Here is an 18,954-nt window from a genome sequence, read left to right on the forward strand (position 1 = left end):
GCCTGCCATTCCTTTAAAGTCAAGCAGTAAGTAAACTGATGTCTAAAATAAGGTCTAGTCTACAGCTGTTTGAGTGTTCACTGACAGCTGATTTAAAAAACACCCTTTTAACCCCACATGACTGAATACTGAATCAATGAACTAAAATGGGAAAAAAGAATTAGCAAAAGCTCTGATGTAGTAGCACCCTCTGAAAAATAAATTTATTTAGAGAAAACTATAAATAATATATACACAACAAGCTTTAAGCATGTTCACTTGTTTACAGAAATGTACATTATTTTTGCTGATGTGCTAACACTTCAGCAGTTTTGACATGGTCTATACCTTCGTGTCCATGATAATATTACCATCCTTGTCCTTTACTCTGACTCTTCCAGAGACATACTTGGTTTCCTGCTGTCCATTCATGTACACAGTCTTGACAGTCCCATCTGGATACTCCCGTCTCTTGAACTGTGATGTGTGGAGTTCTCTCTGGCCATTATTGAACTCTATAGTTTTGCTTCCATCTCTGCATTAAAGGGGAAAAAAACAAGAAAGGATTATGCACTGGTGTAAGATTATTCTCATAACAAATATCAAATATGTAAGCCTAAATAAAGGAAGACTTTAAAAAAAAACCCAGTATTTGTGGAAAATCTGTTAAATATCTCAGCTGGTTCATACTCAAAAACCTGGTTCTGCAAAACTGATCTGACTTCTTTGTACTTCAGAGCCTCTACTGCACTTTATCTGCACTAAATCACTGCTGGAGTCCAAGGGAGGTTAGCGTGGTATTTTGAGCACTATCAGTTATCAGCTGTCACTAACACCTGCTTCCCACGCCAACCACCTTCCTAGATATGTCTTGTATAATTACGTACAAATCTGAGAAGTGTCTTAGGTTAGGGTATAAGACAATACACAGTTTTTATGCCTCTTCCAAAAAAAACCAAAAACCAAACAACCAAACTCAAAGCTCAAGCAGTACATATATGTTCACAGTATAATGAAACAAACTTTCAGGAGCTGTAGAAATGGATCTGTCACCATATAGTGCCCCTGTCACTGAGCCCCAGCTGTTCCCATCCCCTGCCCAGGCCAGGGGAGCTGAGAAGGAAAAGCTCACCGCTGCACACGAACAATGGTGCCATCAGGAAAGATACTTTCTTCTTGGCCATCTGTAAATAAATTCTTAATTGTTTGATCAGGGAAGGTTATTTCCTTCTTGCCATCAGGATAATGCTTTTCTGAAATGTATTTTGAGACAATATGCTTATTACATAAATACAGATACATGGGGAATAATTCTGATGGTTGGGTTGGATGATTTGTTTACCTATTTGTCCATTTGAAAACTGCAAGACCTCTAAGCCATCAGAGTATGTCGTGTGAGTAGTTTTGGCATCAGCATAGTAATAAATCTGCAGACAACAGTTCAGATTTAGTGTAACTAGTGAGAAATTTTAAATGAGTGTACACATGCAGATAAATAAGTATTTATTGAAAAATGCACATGTAGGATACCCACCACTGTTTGATCAGGCATAATCTGCTTCACATCCCCATTGAAGAAGGTTATAGTTACAGTCTTCCCATCAGAACCCACTTTTTTCCATGTTCCATTTGGGAAAAATACAAGGTGACAGCCATTTTTCAAAACCTTCTCAACCTAATGAAAACATGAGAGATGTCACTATCGAGCCCTCACACTCACATTCTCACTCATCTTTCCCAACAGCTGTCTTCCAGAATTGCCGAGTGCCAAGCTCTCATCTTACCTTTCCATCAGGATAAGCAGTTTCTCTCTGTATCTCTTCACTGCCTGTATATGCAGGAGCAGATGATAGTGACATGTGAGCTTCATCAGGAGAGGGGTCCTGAGACGACAAGCAAAAACTCAAATCAAGCTTTGTCTTTATACACTTGTGTTCCCTAGGCTGACAGATACTTTAGGAAACAAGGAGCAGCACCAGAAGGAAGATGAGTATGGCAAGGCATAAACACAATCAGGGGTTTAAGCAATTCCAAGTATAATTCAAGTGGTACAAGAGAGGGAGACTGAGCAATCATTGGTTGTCTGTGGTCAGTTGTAGTCTGGACTGAAGAGGAATTCAGTGATGTGCTTTAGCATGGTGCTCAATTCCCTTAAGACATCACATCATAGTATGAAACAATCACGTTCTCTAAAGCCTAAGTATAACCTACAGCAATTAATGTAAGATTTAATTGAACTATTTAAAAGATCCTTGCACAGTTGCCCTCCATGGAGCATATGAACATCCATCTTTCTTTAGCCCTCCCAAAAGGTAAAACATCTTGCAAAAGAGCAGGAGATTATTACTGTATCTTTTCTCCTGAGCCAAAGAATAATGCAACTACTAGACAAAGATAAAAAGACGAGTCAACAGCCTCATCAGTCACCCTCCAGATACTCGTTAACTTTTCTGTTTTAGGCTTTTTCCTCCCCCTTTGAAAACAAAATCAAGACACAGGCCTTACTACCATAAAAGTCTTAGAAGAATCTTCTGGTGCTATCATTGTCTCAGAGTTGTTTCTGTCGTAAGCAGGTCCTGATGCAGGTGTTCTAGGAAGTTTTCCTACTGAGATACATGTAATAGTTAAATTAGACAGAGAAATTAAAGTATGGTTTAAATGTTACAATTACATAGGAGGTCAGGCTGTACAGGACACCTACATTTCTTAACTGCAGTAGAAACTGAAAGCAGGGTATTTATTAAAAGAATAGGCACATGCCAAGAAAAGAATCAATCACTGCTAGTGCTTTGTGTGTCAGCAAGAAGCTACAACTGAAGAATCATTGCAACAGGTATTTAATGCCCTTTCTCTCCTATTTCATCTCTGTAGATTTACAAAGGATTTTCCCCTCCTAGGATTTTAGACAACATTATTAGTTACACCTTAAAATGAACAAAGGAAGATTAATATAAGCTTTTAACAGGAACTGATCAGCGTATTTTTTCCATGTCTCTCCTATCAAATTACCAAAATAAAACCACCTTTCATTCTGGAACACACTCCTCTAACAGATAACATGATGGTTGCGTGAGCTGTCAGAGGTATCAAAAAAGTATCCTGCAGTTACTTTCCATATGTGATTATCCCTTAGGAATGCAGACAGCCTTTGCTCCTAACTGTGAACAAGGAACACCTGCTACAGCATTGCCCATATGATTACAGATCCTGGTAACAGAAGGTTCTGAACAGACACAGCAGCTCTGATGCTATCAACACAGTCATCTAGACACTTGGAAGAAATTCTTCACTGTCAGGGGGGTGAGGCACTGGAACAGGTTGCCCAGAGAAGCTGTGGATGCTCCATTGCTGGAACTGTCCAAGGCCAGGCTGGATGGGGCTCTGAGCACCCTCATCTAGTGGGAGGTGTCCCTGCTCCTGGCAGAGGGGTTGGAACTGGATGATCTTTGAGGTCCCCTCCAAACCAAACCCTTCTATTATTCCATGATCTAACCAACATCTGCAGCTTGGAGAACACCAGTGATGAACACCTGTTTTGATTACAGAAAGCAGGTTCTGCTGTGCTCCAGACCATCAAGTATGACCAGAAGCATTTTCACTCCAAAACTGGTCTCATCACAGCTTTCTCCACAATCCCACCCTGTGAGGTATTTATCCATATGCTCAAGTCCATGACAGCTCCCACTCTATCTCCTTTTAAGGTGGTGATGCGCTCCACAAAGCAAAACTTCACGCTCATTTTATTTTAAAGACTTAACAGAGTCTAGACAAGTATTTTTACCTTTTGCCTGTGAATAACTTTTGCCATTTGTCTTGCTGCACTTCTGTACTGGAAGAAGGGGAGATGCAGTTCGACTTTTTGGGCCTCTGTTTGGAAGACACTAAAAGAAAGGAAGTATTTGCCATTCATGTGACATGTAATCATAACTGTTCATACAGAGTCAACAAAATTTATACACCACATGACATGAAATTTACTGGAAGCTTTCTTCACAAACTATACAATTTTGAGACTTGGTGAGCAGAAGGATTTGTGTGATGTAGCCCAAGCTGCACTTTGGAGCTCTTCCTCCATCTGTTCCCTCACTACCAACAACTCTAGAATGTTAATTTGGTGCAAGCAATCCAGAATAATAGTTACAGTTTCAAAACTTAATATAACTGCTTTAGACGATCATGAACTGCCTGGTTTGCCTGGTTGATCCTGGAGGTGCCAAGGTTCACAGGTTAGACCCCATCAATGATTTTTCTTTCATAATTGCACCATTTTTAATTTCCAAGATGAGCTCCTCTACAAAAGGGATGCTGCACATTGTGAGCATTGACATTTGGAGAGAATGTGACATTAACAAAATTCTGTGTCTGTCACTAGTGTACTAATCAGTACATTAAAAGTAAACAGCTAAATTGTAGCTATTACACTCAAAGTATGTAACACAAAATTCACAAGTATTCACACAAATGTATTTAAAGCACCGAGTTTAATAACTTACAGATTCTGCTCTATTTAGGGTCATCCCAGAATTTTCTATTTTCTTCTTGCTTCCAGCAGCTTCTACTTTCTTCCAGGCTTCTAGACGAAACTTCTCCATAATTTTGATTTCTTCTTTTAGCTCCAAATTCTCATTTACTAAAGCCTCTATTTGATCTTTCAGGCGTCGATGGGTGGTTGACCATTTTGCCTCTTTTCGTTTTAAATCTTCCTGTAATTCTGCAATCTGCTGTTTTAAAGCCTTAGAAAAACGCATGTTTATAAAGAGTTTTCATTTTTAATATATTAAAATATATTTTAGTTTCTAATAGAAATACAAGTACAAGCGAAAAAGGCACAAGTGGCAAAAAAGTCAGATCAGCTTAATAGTGCAGGGGGTGAAAGGTAGGAACAGTTTTCCTCCCTGAAAGAGTGATTATTTACTTTAGACTACCATTTTTATAAGCTCTACTCCAATCACAGCAAAATTGTTTTTCTTGCTTTCTTGGCATCCTTTACACTTCATAGATTGGCCACTACAAACACACTTGGGACAGAAATACAAAATCAGTAATGCTACCCCTGGAGGGCCCTTCAAAAATCTTGGCACGGGAAAACAGGGAGGACACAATCACACAAAACACACATAAATCTGCCTAGACAGTTTAGCAAATGCCAATTCAGTTTTTTCAAGTAAGTTCATAGGGAAAGAATAGAGAAATCCCTGTGTGGTGTTTAATATAGCTTGTTTATATACCTCATATACCATACATCCTGACAATGCAGGAACAAACAGATTGGGTTCCTTACATCCCTGACAACCTAAAGACCTACAAGTGATAATAGAATGTAACTTTGAAAATTGTAAAAGATTACTACATAGACTGTACAAGAGTTATAGACACAATAAAACCCTTGTGGAGTTCTAGTTTGCACTTTGATCCACTACCATGAACAAAAACTTACAACTTAGTATTTTAACTTCAGTAATTTTGTTTCCAAGTTGAAGATCATTCTATCAGTCACAAGTCACATTTTTAGTACAGAAATGTGACAAAAAGATTTGTTCATTACGAGTTTTTGCCTTAAAACCAACAAACAGCTTTGTGAAGGTTGTAGTTCCCTTCCTCAATTAGAATAATTCAGATTGGAAAAAAACTTCAAGATCATGGAGTCCAACTGTTAATCCAGCACTGCCAAGTTCACCACTAACCCATGTCTGCTAACAGTTCCCATCTTGAAATCACTTGTAATCTTTCAACGAAATTAGAATTTAGCTCTTGACTGCCTTTAAGTGAACTTACATGTTCCTATGTGGACAAGAATAATAATACATTCTTATACCTGAATTTCATCACGTTCTTTTTTATCTGGGATTGCTCTAGCCTCTGTGGTGTATTTTTCAAAAACTTTACGCTCCTTTTGCAGTTTTTTAATTTCCTTTTTTTTATATTCTTCTATTTCAGCCAGTTCTTGGGCTTTCTTCTGTTCAAAGTCTGCAATTTCTTTCCTATAATTATGAAACAAAGTTGTTGTTTTATCCCAAATCCCCTTCACATCTCATGTTAAGAAACAAAGTGAAAACTGAGTATTTTGTGGTCACAGATTGCAGTTTAGCATCTCTTGCCCCCAGGAAGACTTACATATAAATGGTATTACTTATTTAACAAGTAAGAATTGTCACACAGTGGATGTTTGAAGTCCAACAATTTATATTTTTATATCTTCTAGCCACAAACATTATCCCAAATTTAGAAAAACTTTGGTTAAAATCTTGCTGCATTCTTCAAAACATTAGAACACCGTCCCCCAAAAGCACCAGAGAAAAGAATCTGCTAATAGGCGATCAAAAATTAAACATTAGCCAAAGACACAACGCTGTTCCCAAACAAAACAAAAGTGGCTGTGGTAGGAACAGATGTGCACCATTTAAGTCATCAGAGGTAATTATTCTGTTCTATATGCCACTTACAAATGCCCCAGTTCAAATTAAAATATTCTCAGTGTGTACACACAAATACACAATCCAAAGCAAAAGCATCAATCATGTTAGCATGAAGACCAGTTCTGCAAGGCCAGTTTAGGATTGTGTTACCCTTCAGAACAAAAGCATACACGTTCTCCCAGACACAGCCTTTAGGGACATCATATTAACTGGGCAAGGGTTCTTAATACTATAATTTCTGTGTAATAATTACAGTTTAACTTACACACAGAGCAACAACTTGTTTCTAGACCTATCTCCACTGTAACTGAAGCACATGAATTGTTTACCTGTGCTGTTGGTAAGTGGACTTCAGGAGAGTCTGCAACACACCATGTAAGTCAATGCAGCAAAATGCTGCAACTGAAAATTACCTGATACTTGCCAAGGCGTGCTCTCTTTCTTCACGGAGTTTAGTCAGAGTTGTGTTTTCAGCTCGGAATCTCTCAATTTCAGTTTCCAACTCAGCGAGTCTCTCTCTCAGTAGCTGGGATGGAACAGTGTTTCCTGTCAAAGCACAGCCACAGGCACATTATCTAAATGGCATCCATAAGACTGAAGTAAACAATTATCACACACCAGCATAAGAAATTGTTAAAAGAAAAAAAAAAGACAAACCAAGTAATACTATTTTAGACAGTAGTAATATTGCCAAGAACTTCTACTATCCAAATAACACAGAAGTGCTGTTTTAAAAAGCTCTGCACTGTTTACTCAAGTACTTCAAATACAGAGAAGATCTATCACTTTCGGAATACTTTTAAGTACTGAATGCATCTTCCATCCTGGTGGAACTAAAGCTATATCTGGAAATGGAATGTGAGGGGCTTCACATCAAACCAGAGAAATAAAATGATGGTATAAGGGTATAATGAGTGCATATAGTACATGTATGGGTACATACCATATATATGTGCCAGGTATATGTATACAGTATGATGGTATGATGGTATAAGGTATATGAAACAGGAAAGTTTAAAGTTTTTTCAAGTTTTGGTCACAACAAAGTCTGTTTAGACCCATCCCTGATGGGAAATCTATTGCAGAGGCTGACAATAGGGAGGGGTTTTGTGGGCTTTTCTTCCATCCCAGTTTGCTGTTCAGTCACTACTTAAGAATCCCCAGGGTTTCAGAGTCTGAGTATGCAACAGAATAGACTAAATACTGATGTTGCTGTGTAAGTGGTTGCCTTGCTCATCCTTACATACTCTGAAATGCTGGAAAAAACACCCCAACCCTACCCCTCTTCCTGCAAACTTTTAGCATCCATTTTTAGACAACCCTACACAATCAATTCTCCAAACTGCAGCTTTCATATGAATCATAGAATATCCTGAGTTGGAAGGGACCCAAAAGGATCGAGTTCAACTCCTGGCCCTGCAGAGTATATCCCCAAGAGTCACACCATGTGCTTGAGAGCATTGTCCAAACACTTCTTGAACTCTGCCAGGCTGGTGCATCGACCACTTCCTGGGGAGTCTGTTCCAGTGCCCAACCACCCTCTGGGTGAAGAACCTTTTTATAATACCCAGCCTAAACCTTCCCTGACTCAACTTCAGGCCATTCCCTTGATTCAAAGGCATGTACTCCACAGCAGGTACTGTAAAGTAAAGCACACCTTTATTGGTGCCCAGAGAACCTGCAGGGGTTAGCACCTGTGCATGTCTCACTGTGGTTCATTTTACACAGGCTTTTATACTTTACAATTCTGGCATCTGCCCTTGTTTGTTTGCTTATCTAAAAGCTACAGTTTTAAGGGTTGGAGTGCACATAAGTTGTGGTTTCTTTATCCTAGGCCTACAAACACAGTACATAGTTCCTATCTAACATATTTCTCACATTCACCTAACTGCTGCTACGCTTTTCTATAACTGTACTTTACTGATTACATTCTTCTATTTTCTATCTATTAAAACAAACCCTATGACTTTGCATTGTTCCAGCCTTTTGTGACAGCTAACATGCCTCTCCCTTCTTACCACTTGAGCCCACGAGGGGTAGTTTCCCTGCTTGCAGAAGTGGTTATAGTTAGATGCAGCAGTCACATTTAAGTTTTTGTTAATTGGTATTTATGCTAAGGTGCTTATGTTAAGTGAGGTCTGTGTTTCACCCTCGGGTCCTGTCACTGGGCACCACAGACAAGAGATCAGTGCCTGCCCCTCCTCTTCCCCTCACAAGGAAGCTGTAACTGCAATGAGGTCTCTCCTCAGCCTCCTCTTCTCCAGGCTGAACACACCAAGTGACCTCAGCCACTCCTTGTATGGCTTCCCCTCAGGGCCCTTCACCATCTTCATTGCCCTCCTTTGGACACTCTCCAATAGTTTAATGTCTGTCTTATATTGTGGCACCCAAAACTGCCCCCAGCACTCGAGGTGAGGCCGCCCCAGTGCAGAGCAGAGCGGGACAATCCCCTCCCTTGCCTGGCTGGTGATGCTGTGCCTGGTGCCCCCAGGACATGCTTGGCCCTCCTGGCTGCCAGGGCACTGCTGACTCATGTCCAACTTGCCACTGACCAGGACCCCCAGGTCCCTTTCCACAGCTCTGCTCTCCAGCATCTCATTCCCCATCTGTCCATATATCCAGGGTTGCCCCATACCAGGTGCAGAATCTGGCAGCTGTCCTTGTTAAACTTCATCTGGTTGGCGATTGCCCAGCCCTGATTTGTCCAGGTCTCTCTGCAGGGCCTCCCTGATTTCAAGGGAGTCAACAGCTCCTCCCAACTCAAGCTGGCAAACTTACTTAGTATTCCTTCCAGTCCTGTGTCCAAGTCATTTACGAAGATGTTGAAGAGCACAGGTCCTAAGATGGAGCCCTGTGAAACCCCACTAGTGACAGATCTCTAGTCTGATGTTACCCCATTCCCTGTAACCCTCTGTGCCTGACCTGTGAGCCAGTTGCTCACCCATCACACAATGTGTTTATCCAGCTGAATGCTGGACATTCTGTCCAGAAGGGCACTAAGAGAGATGAAATCAAAGGCTTTACTGAAATCCAAAAAGATTACATCAACTGGCTTACCACAAAAACCTAAACAAAATCCTAAAACATGCATTGGAACAGAGTCTGAAACCAAGATCACAACCTTAGGGACAAAAGGTTTAAATACTAGGTCTTGCCATCATGCTTTCACTGAACAACTCCAATTTTAATCACAGCAGAAGTGCAACAGCTGCAGCAGGGGGTTTTAGAGGCAGTCCTCCACAGACTGCAACCATACAGACAAAATCAACTTGGGCGAAGCAGAAAAATGAATCCCCATTTCCCATATTCCACATGAACTCTGTAGACACTATACTACTCTCAGAAAACACAGACAAGTCTGCCACTCCCTTGTATTTCATAAGAGGAGAATGTTAACCTAGCAGTGAATAGCATTACTCTTCTGTGGTGTAAATCCACTGTGGTGGAAAGGAAGGTACCACTTCATTTTCAGCTTGCTTTTGGTATTTTCCTTCATTCAGAAACAACAATCAAGCAGCTCCAGATCAAGTTACTTCAATGAGCTGAAGCCTCCAGAGGGAAGGAAAAAAAAAAAACACGCCAATTAAATAAATACATTTTTAAAAAGAAGTTTTCACCAATCAGAGTCATTCTGCAAGCTATGTAATTGTTAGATCCGGCATCAGACATGCAACCAGAGGAGATGTAGGGGGAGAACAGGGCCATTTCTTGCAGAAGAAGTCTGTACTTAAACCCTTTGGTGTAATTTCAGGTTGGAGCTTAAGCACTAGTAGGGAAGACTTGTATGATATGCCTTCTTCACCACTTCCTACCAGTTGCTGTTCTCTCACCTCCTAGCTCCGGTTCCACATTTGATTTGGTTTCACGCTCTGGATGGCAGCCTGTCTTCTGCTTTGGCTTCAGTGAAGGAAACAGTTTCATCATCAAGTTTGATACAGGAGGTCCATTTGAATCAACGTCCACTGCAGACTCTTTGGACGTTTCATCTCCTTTCTTTGAGGCAACTTTTCTCTTTATTGCTTTATCTGGGACAGTAGTATCATTCTTAAAGGAAAAGTCCATCTGCAAAGGTATTTTAGTATATTTTTCAGGTAAATCACTGCTAACATAATTTTCATCAAGATCACTCCATGTTCTTTCATCATCAAACTCAAACTTACTCCAACTAATACACAACATGCTTCTGTGATCATCTATAGCTTTTCTAATCTTTTGCTTTGACAGTACACTGCAATCTTTGTCTGACAAGCCAAGGTCAGCATCTCCATTTTTGCTCTCTTTGCTAATGTCTGTAACAGAACTTCCACAATCAAAACATTCTGGATCACTTTCTCTGTGGCTTACAAAGTCTGTCTTAGCATCTTTGTTGTCATGCTTTAATGTGGCCTCAAATTCACTCTCAGAATCTGTAGAAGTACCATCATTGCCCTCACTCTTATCTTCATTTACAATCCAATGATTACTTTTTAAAGCAGGCGCTGCTTTCAGGGAAGAAGCTGAGAATATTACACCGTCTGTTTTATTCAATGGATCCTTCATTCTAAAATCTGTTCCTGAATTTGAGGCTGTATGCATAACTGGGCTACCATTTATATTTTCCCGTGCCACACAGCCTGCCCTTTTATTTCTCTCATTTGTAAGTTCGATGGCCAGCGCCTTGACTTGCTGCTGCTTTGCCTTGATAGGAGTAGATGACATCCTACGGCCTTTTAAAGTCTGCTGGTCTCGTTCCAAGATCCTTTGCACAAATGAGGAATTACTTGAGAAAGATATTTCATCTGCAGCTTGTTCTAGGAACAAAAATTCATCTAATTCTAGGTTCTCTTTTTCTTTTTCTTTTTCCCAGTTCTCCAGTTTATTCTGAAATGAAAGTTCAAAAGACAGTTCTGAATCTTTTACAGGGTGACCTATGGGACATTTAGGATTAGAAAAGGCACTGTCCAGTTCTTGAGACAACTGAGACTTTTCTGTGCCAGGTAATTTGGTTTTGATTTTGCCAGTGTTAGACTTAGCAAATTCTACTCTGTTCTCTTTATTTTCTATTTTATTGTTAATTTCTGATGGGTAAGAATCTCTCATCAGTCCAACATGATTTCTTCCTGATTGCATTCTTGTTTCTAATGGCAAGATATTTTCTCCATTGTGATTCTTGAGAACCACTGTCTTCTGAATGGGACAACGTTTTACTTTATTGGGGTGGTCGTATCTTTTACATGGTGCGAAAGGATTTTCAGAAACCAGTTCTTTGCCAGGAGGCACAGTTTTCTTCTGTATTTGGGATCTGTCCACTTTAATAACATTTCTGTCATCTGAAGCCCTTTGCTGAAGTTTTGAGGTGCTTTCTCCAAGTTTTGTCATTTTAGACTTGGCATTAGTAAATCTTGTTAAACCTTCTCCTCTTTTCAGGAAGGGTCTCTTGATCACCAGTTTTTGAACACCTGATCCACTTGTCTCCTGAAAATGAATAAAGAAAAGCAAACCATAAAATGTTAAAAAGCTCCTTACACAGTTTGAAGATTTCTTCAGTTAAATCCCACATACGAGTAGGAATTTAGATGGTACATTTCTACTGGATTTCTGAAGACTTAAGTAAGTGGAGTACTTGGGGTTTATTATTTTTAAGAATGCGAATGTTGCATTCAGTGTTAGCTTTTCCTGCTAGCATCTTCCTTGTACACTTCTAAAGCACCTACCACATCTCAGTACAATATATAAAGAAGATTTTTAACGTAATAATAAATAACCTGTAACTTCTGGTGTTGCTCCAGACGCTGTTCCTCTAGTTGTATCTGTTCTTCCAAGAATTCTTCAAAAGTCTGTTTCTTCTCATGTATTGCAGCTTTAATAGGTCTAGAGTAATTACGAAAATAACTCTTACAATTCTGTATAAAATAACTATGTTTAACATCACTGGTATTCAAAGTCCTAAGGTGTAATTGCATAAAAGATGGCAAATTCTGAGGTGCTTCAGGCATTAAGGTAATCTGAGAAATGCTTTTTAACACTACATGTTTATCTAATCCCTGCAATAGTTAACATAAAAGACACTATATGCAAGTTTTGTTGCTTTTTCTTTCACTGCTTTTCTTAATGACCCTTTCTTTCGGACAAATCACCAAACTTCCACTCGTAGTTTAGTCACGCCGCCAATTCCTACAGTATCACCTTTCCACTCAGGAATGCTACTGAGATTATACGTTCCCTGACTCCCCCTTTGATACTCCTCCTCCTTCACAGGAGTGCTGGGTCTGGCTGGCATGGAGTGAGCTTTTTTCAGAGCTCTGTTTTGGCTTTGCGACTACAACAGCATTGGTAACATAATATTTTAGCTATTACTAAACCCTGCTTGTACAGCATCAAGGCTTTCTTTGCTTTTTCATGCTGCTGCCCACCCCAGGAAGCAGGCTGGGGATGGGCAAGACCAACCACAGGGGAGACACAGCCAGAACAACTGAGTCAAACTGACCCCAGGGCTATTCCATGCCATGCAACATCAAGTTCATCAGTAAAAACTGGGGGCTTCATCTTCCAAAAGCAGCTGTTGCTCAGAGACCAAGCAGGCACCAGTCTGCTTGTGGGACACAGAGCATGACTGCCTGTGTATCACCTGGGGCCTTTCCCCTCTTTCCTCTACTTATTAAACTGTTTTTACCTGAACTCCCAAGTTTCCTCCTCTGACACCCTCTTGCTTTCTGCTCTGGGAACAGTGAGCAGGCAACTGGGTGGGTGCTCAGTTGCTGGCTGGGCTCAACTCACCACAGCCTGCAACAAGCACTTCTTGTTTCTGTGATGACCCATCAGAGAAGGCAGAGCTCTGAAACAAAGCCAACCACTACTGCCATTCTATCAACTGCATCTACAAATCTTTTGCCATACATGAGAAGGCTTCAGCCACAAGCACTATGATTAGCCTTAGCCATATACAGACATTTCACAGAATCTTATAACCACAGAATGGTTTGGGTTGGAAACAAATTTAAAGATCATCCTGTTCCAACCTGCATCCCCCTGCCATGGGCAGAGACACCTTTCACTAGCCCAGGCAGCTCAGAGCCCCATCCAACCTGGCCTCGGACATTTCAAATAATCATAACTCCTGGTAGTAAACTAAAGTCACAGCCTTGTCCTCCTGCCTCACGTTACTACTTTCAGCACACAACACTGGATAGGAGGTTGTAATAAATCAAACCGGGAATAGCAACCGTAACTGCTTATATACCCAGCTATACTGGAAGGTGCTTCTGAGCTGTCATTACCCCAGGCTGCACACACACCTCTTCATCCAACACACATCTCATCTTTTACAGCACAAGCAATTCCAAGCAAGAGCCTCTCTTACCACAGGTCTCCACAGTACCTAAAAAAATCAAATCCTTTATTCAGAAATCGCACAAATTCAGAGTATCAGACTCTTTCAATCAGGACTCAGAATTCAACCAAACTCCTGTTATTTGATAAAAACTGCATAATCATGGTCTGAATTACCTTTCCTCTGTATTAGTCCATAACTGTTCACCTCCACTGGAATTTTCAGAGACATCTGCACTTCCCACACCTAAAGGATCAATGTGATTATGTTCACTCTCCATTAATAATTCCATCTTTTTTTCTGGACACCACATGTTTTTTCCTGTAAAAGCAAGAGAGGTGGGTTTTTTCATCCCAACAACAAATCAGTTCTCAGCAGATACTTTAAGCAGCATTCAGGTCAGATTAAAACCAGAAGGGAGTTTCAGGGCCATGTGATGTGAATTTGTACATAAAATAGCCATAAGATTTCCCCAAATTAATTCTTATTTGAATTTGCACTTTCTTTGTACAGGAACATGCAACTATGCATTAAAAAATTTCCACAGACCTTAAATAATCCATTCTGATTGTTCATCTTTGCTGTTGTTAATCTATGGCTTAAAAAAATAACTGAACAAATTTTGACATCTGCTGTACTGACGAGCTTTCTTATCAAGCTTCTGTTTCCGTCATATATACGCATAAATTGAGAAGAATTTGATTTTTGGCTCATGCTGATTTTAACCAAACTCAAATGGACAACAACTGGAACACTCTGAGGTCTGTAAGCTGTCAGTAAACCAACCAACATACCAAGTAAACCAACAAAAAATCATAAAACCTTCAAAATAAGCAGCAGAAAATTTTTCTCAGTAACAAGGGAGGAAAAAGTACCACACATCAAGTTATCTTTCTGTAAATGACTAAGTAGTAAGATATTTGTCTTCCTTGTTTTTCAAACAATTAGGCCTTTTCAGAGGCACACACAGACCTTGCTTTTCACAAGCAGACACTTCTGAAAGACTGTTCTTCAAAGATGAGGTGCATTCTCTGTTGTTCAGCTTTTGTAAAGAATCGTTGTCTTGTGTATGGGAAGAAACAATCAGAGCACGAGCTCCATCTTCAAAGATATTCTGATATCCAGATGATGGCAATTGAGGTGAAGTTGCTAAGCCTGCCGAATGCCCAGGTCTTAGCTTTTGACTTTCAGCCATTACAGTATAACCTTGAAATGAGAAGGAACAAAATGGTCGTGTCATTGTATTTCTATTACGAAAATACTGCTCCATGGGAGAAAAGAAATGGCACTGACAGGCAAGATTGATCACCCAGCCTCCATCCTTATGTTACTGCTCAAGAACAAGTGATTAGGCAATCTTGATTTTCTTCTCCTAAAATAAGCCCTAATTCAATCTTCTCAGGTAGACAAAGTGAAAGAAAGACAATCATTTCAGTCAGGTTGGACCGACACTGCCAAGAGCAGAAAGTACCCCTGGCTCAACTCTAAAAGCTTTTCCCAGCCAAGAGCTGTCCCCTCTCCTTGCACCCAGCAAACAAGACTGGAAAACTGATACAGGTTACAGGTCTTTGTTTTTAAATCAGATCAGCTGCCCATTCTAGTTCAGTTCATCATCTGAATGTGATATGTGTCAGCACAAACAAGGAGGGACCACTTCATTTGGCGACACTGAAAGCTTAAAGCAGTCAAAAGTACTGTGAGAAGCAGCTAATCAGAAAGGAAAATAATTGTTTTACACTTTAATACATGTACTTTGAAGCAAGGGCTCCCATCATAGCACATATTGATCAAGTCACAATTACAGTTGGCATTTTATAAAAACAGGACAGTATTCCTTCTTCAGTAGCACTCAACTTCCAGGCACTGAAGCAATGCAGCATTTATCTTTGACTAATCAAGTAATCTTAAAATGAAGAACACAAAAGACACTGTCAGATTTTAACTGGAAAATGAGATTAAATTTTTCAGTTTATAGAAAGTACATCATGTGCTTTCTTTATCAACTCACCATGAGCTGCTGGCTGGCCAGACACCATGATAAGTAGCTTCTGCTGCTCTTCCATTAGCCTTTGAAGTTGTTCCATCTGTTGTTTCTTTAACTGCTCCTGTTTCTGTTGTTGCAATTCCTTCAGCTTTTCAAACAAAAAAATAAATGTATTAGAGGCTAGATTTATTTAGAACATACCACAGAATTATTTTGTTACAGACTGTCAATAAATTCCTAAGAACACTTAATAATTCCTCTTAAGATACCAATAAACTAGCTAATATTTATTTAGCCACTGATTGATACTACTGGCAATATTTTAAAAGTGGGTAAGCATTCTCCTGTCATGTAAAATACAGGAGAAAACTTTCATAGCACCTGGTAATTTGTGGAATTCTAGTCTGGAGACAAACGCATTCCCTCTCTCCACTTGAGTGAACAGACATGGGGATTTATGCTGATGTAGCTGCTGGCAGAGCGGGAAAGGACTTCTTAGTCCTTAAGAGCAAGGTCTGTTAAAGTGCTGCTGAACACTTTCAGCTAACACAATTTTTATCCAGTAATTGGGAACAGCAACTAGTGAACACACAGCCACTTACAGTGGATTGACTGACACACTTGCATTAGAAAAAAACCAGCAAGTAACATAACAGCATTACGATTCCAGGCCTTTTTGTCCTGATGACTTGGACACTTTACCAGATTCAACAGTAACATCTCTCTTCATCTAAACGGAACCAGGTATGTGAATGGTCACACCTACTTTGAGAACTAACAAAGGTGTTTCTATAGATACAAGAACATTCAACTCCACTGTGTTGTGAATGCCAGTGGTCAAGCATCACCACTGTAGTGACCAGCACCCCATTTCCACAGCCTCAAGCAAAGAAACATTGTAAAATTGTGTGCACCCTTCCAGGTAAAATGATTTTGAGAACAATTTCATTTTAAACTGGAACTTGTGCCACCTGCAAACAACAATAGTTAGACTCTCAGTAAATTCACATCATGAGGAGGACACCAACGTTTATGTAACTGTAATTTAGGATTTGCTCTTTAAGCTTGCTGTGGCCTATACGTTACAAAGAGTTTGCTTACTTGCAGGCATGACAAATCAAATGCAAGAACAAGATAAATCTTAATGGATTCATGTCAAGGAATTCTAGAACTATTACCTGTTCAAGCTTTTGTAAGAGTGGATCACTGTGATTGGATTTTTTCTGAACATCCACTTCACCATGGACTACGTCTGGTTTAGAGCTTTCTACATTTCCAGCTGCTGCTGGAAAAAGTGTTCCAGTGGTGCATTGCTGAAGTGTCTGAGGGCTGCCAGACTCTTCACACAAGGAGTCATCACTTACAGAACAGCTGTCTGAAAGATGCAACACTTCTTCAGGTAAAGCTGTGATGTTTTCAGGTCCAGGTAACAAATTTTCTTTCTTGAAGTTCAAACCAGTAAAACTAGCATCTAATATGACTCCAGCACGGGAGCTATCGAATATCCAACGTGCACTGAAGTTTTGCTCACCACTCAGATTTTCAACAGTTGGCATCTTGCAAATTGTATTCCAATTTCTTTGCTGGTCAGCATTAACACAACAATCTTACGTCCTGTAGGGTTAAGACAGTATAACTTTCAAAGCTCCAGGTAGCTGGTATGGACAGTTATCTATCTACTTTTAGCACCTAGAAATTAAGCAGATAAATGAAATAAGAAATCTCTAATAACAGATTCCTAGCAAAAGAAAGTTACTCTCTTATAACCAACCTAGCACATTTATAAAAATAACCCACAACCAACAGAAACAATTTGGACAACAAGAAACAAACACTTTCTGTGCAGAAAATCAACATAATCCAATTCTTAATTGTCTTATTTATTTGAGTGCAGTTAATATCATCTCAAATATCATAAAGCTGTACATAATATTTTCTTCAGTAGTACTGAGAGGGATTCAGAATTTTTTTAAACACTTGCAACAAAAGAAGTGATTTGATGAGCTGAGAGATCTCCACCACATGACCTTCATACTAATGCAAAGTTTCAGATATGTCCATCTAAATACAAACATTTTACTGCACATATTTCAATGCAATGCTTATCATTTTCATGTCTTCCTTAGTTCCTCACAGAAACTCCACAACTGTGCTGCCTGTCATCTTCCTTCTCCCAAAAAGCTTCTTTAAAATCCATCCAAAGGAAAGTTTAAATACTGCATCAAATCCTACAAGTGCCACAAACCATGAAAGAATTCATGTAGGAAGGAGACCCAAAGTGATTGCCTCACTTAGGAAGAAAAAGAGACAAAACTGCTGCTGATGGCAGTGTGGCAGCAGGAGCCGGACCACACAGCTTCCTCAAATTAATCCCAGGGCAAGTACCTCTCTGCCTGTGCATGAGGTGTGTCAGGGGGACTACGGAGGAGAGAAGGGGCCAAGGGACCAAGGACAGACAACCACAGCAGCTCCGGTTCAACAGTCCTGCTAATCAGGAAATAACTTCTTAAAGCTTCCTCATTCCCAAGAGATCAGTTCATGCCAGCTCTCACTTAATTTTCCCGCAGTAAAAAGGCTTATGCTTCCAACCAGAGTTTGAAACCGCGACGGGGAGAAACAGCGAAATTACATTATAGAAATGTTTTCCGGCTGCCCTCTGTTTTGAGACGCTAGGCGAAGTTTCCCAGCGAGGTGCAGATTCCCCTGACAGGCAAATTCAAGGTTCGCGGTTTGTTTTACCCGTCACCTTTCGGAGACCCTCTGGAGGCCGCCTGCCAGTCTAAACCTTCCCATGAAATTTACGGCAGCAGCACTTTCGTGCCAACCGGAGCACCCAGCAGGGATCTGGGAAGGGGAGGAGGGACAAACGGATCCCCACAGATGTCGACCGTGGGGAAACGAGCACAGCCACGCTCCTCAGCCCAGCCGAGGCGTCGGGCCCAGCGCCCTCCTTCCCTCACCGACACGGACACCGCCCTCACAGAGCACGCCCCAAGCGCTCCCCCGGTCCCGAAGCACTCGCAGCACGACAGCTCCGACCCGCGGGCCCTCGCACATAGCGAGGCATCAGCCCCGGCCCCACTCCTCAGGCCGCTCCCTCAGCCGCGCCCGGCTCCGACTTCCACAGCCTTCTCCTTCTATTACAAACCTGCCGCCATCGCACAGCCTCCCGGCGCCACAGGCGCGCACCGCCCCGGCGCTCTGCATGCTGGGAGCTGTAGTTCGATAGCCGTCAGGCCTCCTCGCAGCTAGCCGGGGAATGCGGC

At 40.7% G+C, this 18,954-nt stretch overlaps 1 protein-coding gene across 4 annotated transcripts; it reads right to left on the minus strand.

Annotated features, from left to right (window-relative positions):
* Positions 1-178: 178 nt before the first annotated feature.
* CENPJ (centromere protein J) lies at positions 179-18,898 on the minus strand. Of its 4 annotated transcripts, none has more exons than XM_032099351.1 (17): positions 18,837-18,898; positions 16,867-17,377; positions 15,713-15,836; positions 14,677-14,910; positions 13,881-14,025; positions 12,140-12,245; positions 10,226-11,849; positions 6,809-6,941; positions 5,795-5,960; positions 4,473-4,712; positions 3,761-3,860; positions 2,488-2,582; positions 1,764-1,862; positions 1,514-1,654; positions 1,322-1,406; positions 1,112-1,232; positions 179-514 (listed from the first exon to the last, which is right to left on the minus strand). In XM_032099351.1, exons 2-17 carry the CDS (start codon positions 17,242-17,244, stop codon positions 322-324), a joined length of 3,984 nt encoding a protein of 1,327 aa, XP_031955242.1. In that variant the 5' UTR covers positions 17,245-17,377; positions 18,837-18,898; the 3' UTR covers positions 179-321. The 4 variants fall into 4 exon arrangements, with proteins under 4 accessions (XP_031955242.1, XP_031955241.1, XP_031955240.1 ...); XM_032099350.1 differs by having other exon boundaries at positions 2,485-2,582; XM_032099349.1 differs by having other exon boundaries at positions 2,488-2,585.
* Positions 18,899-18,954: the final 56 nt, after the last annotated feature.

The sequence above is a fragment of the Corvus moneduloides genome, chromosome 2 (assembly GCF_009650955.1).
Source record: "Corvus moneduloides isolate bCorMon1 chromosome 2, bCorMon1.pri, whole genome shotgun sequence".
Taxonomy (NCBI): domain Eukaryota; kingdom Metazoa; phylum Chordata; class Aves; order Passeriformes; family Corvidae; genus Corvus; species Corvus moneduloides.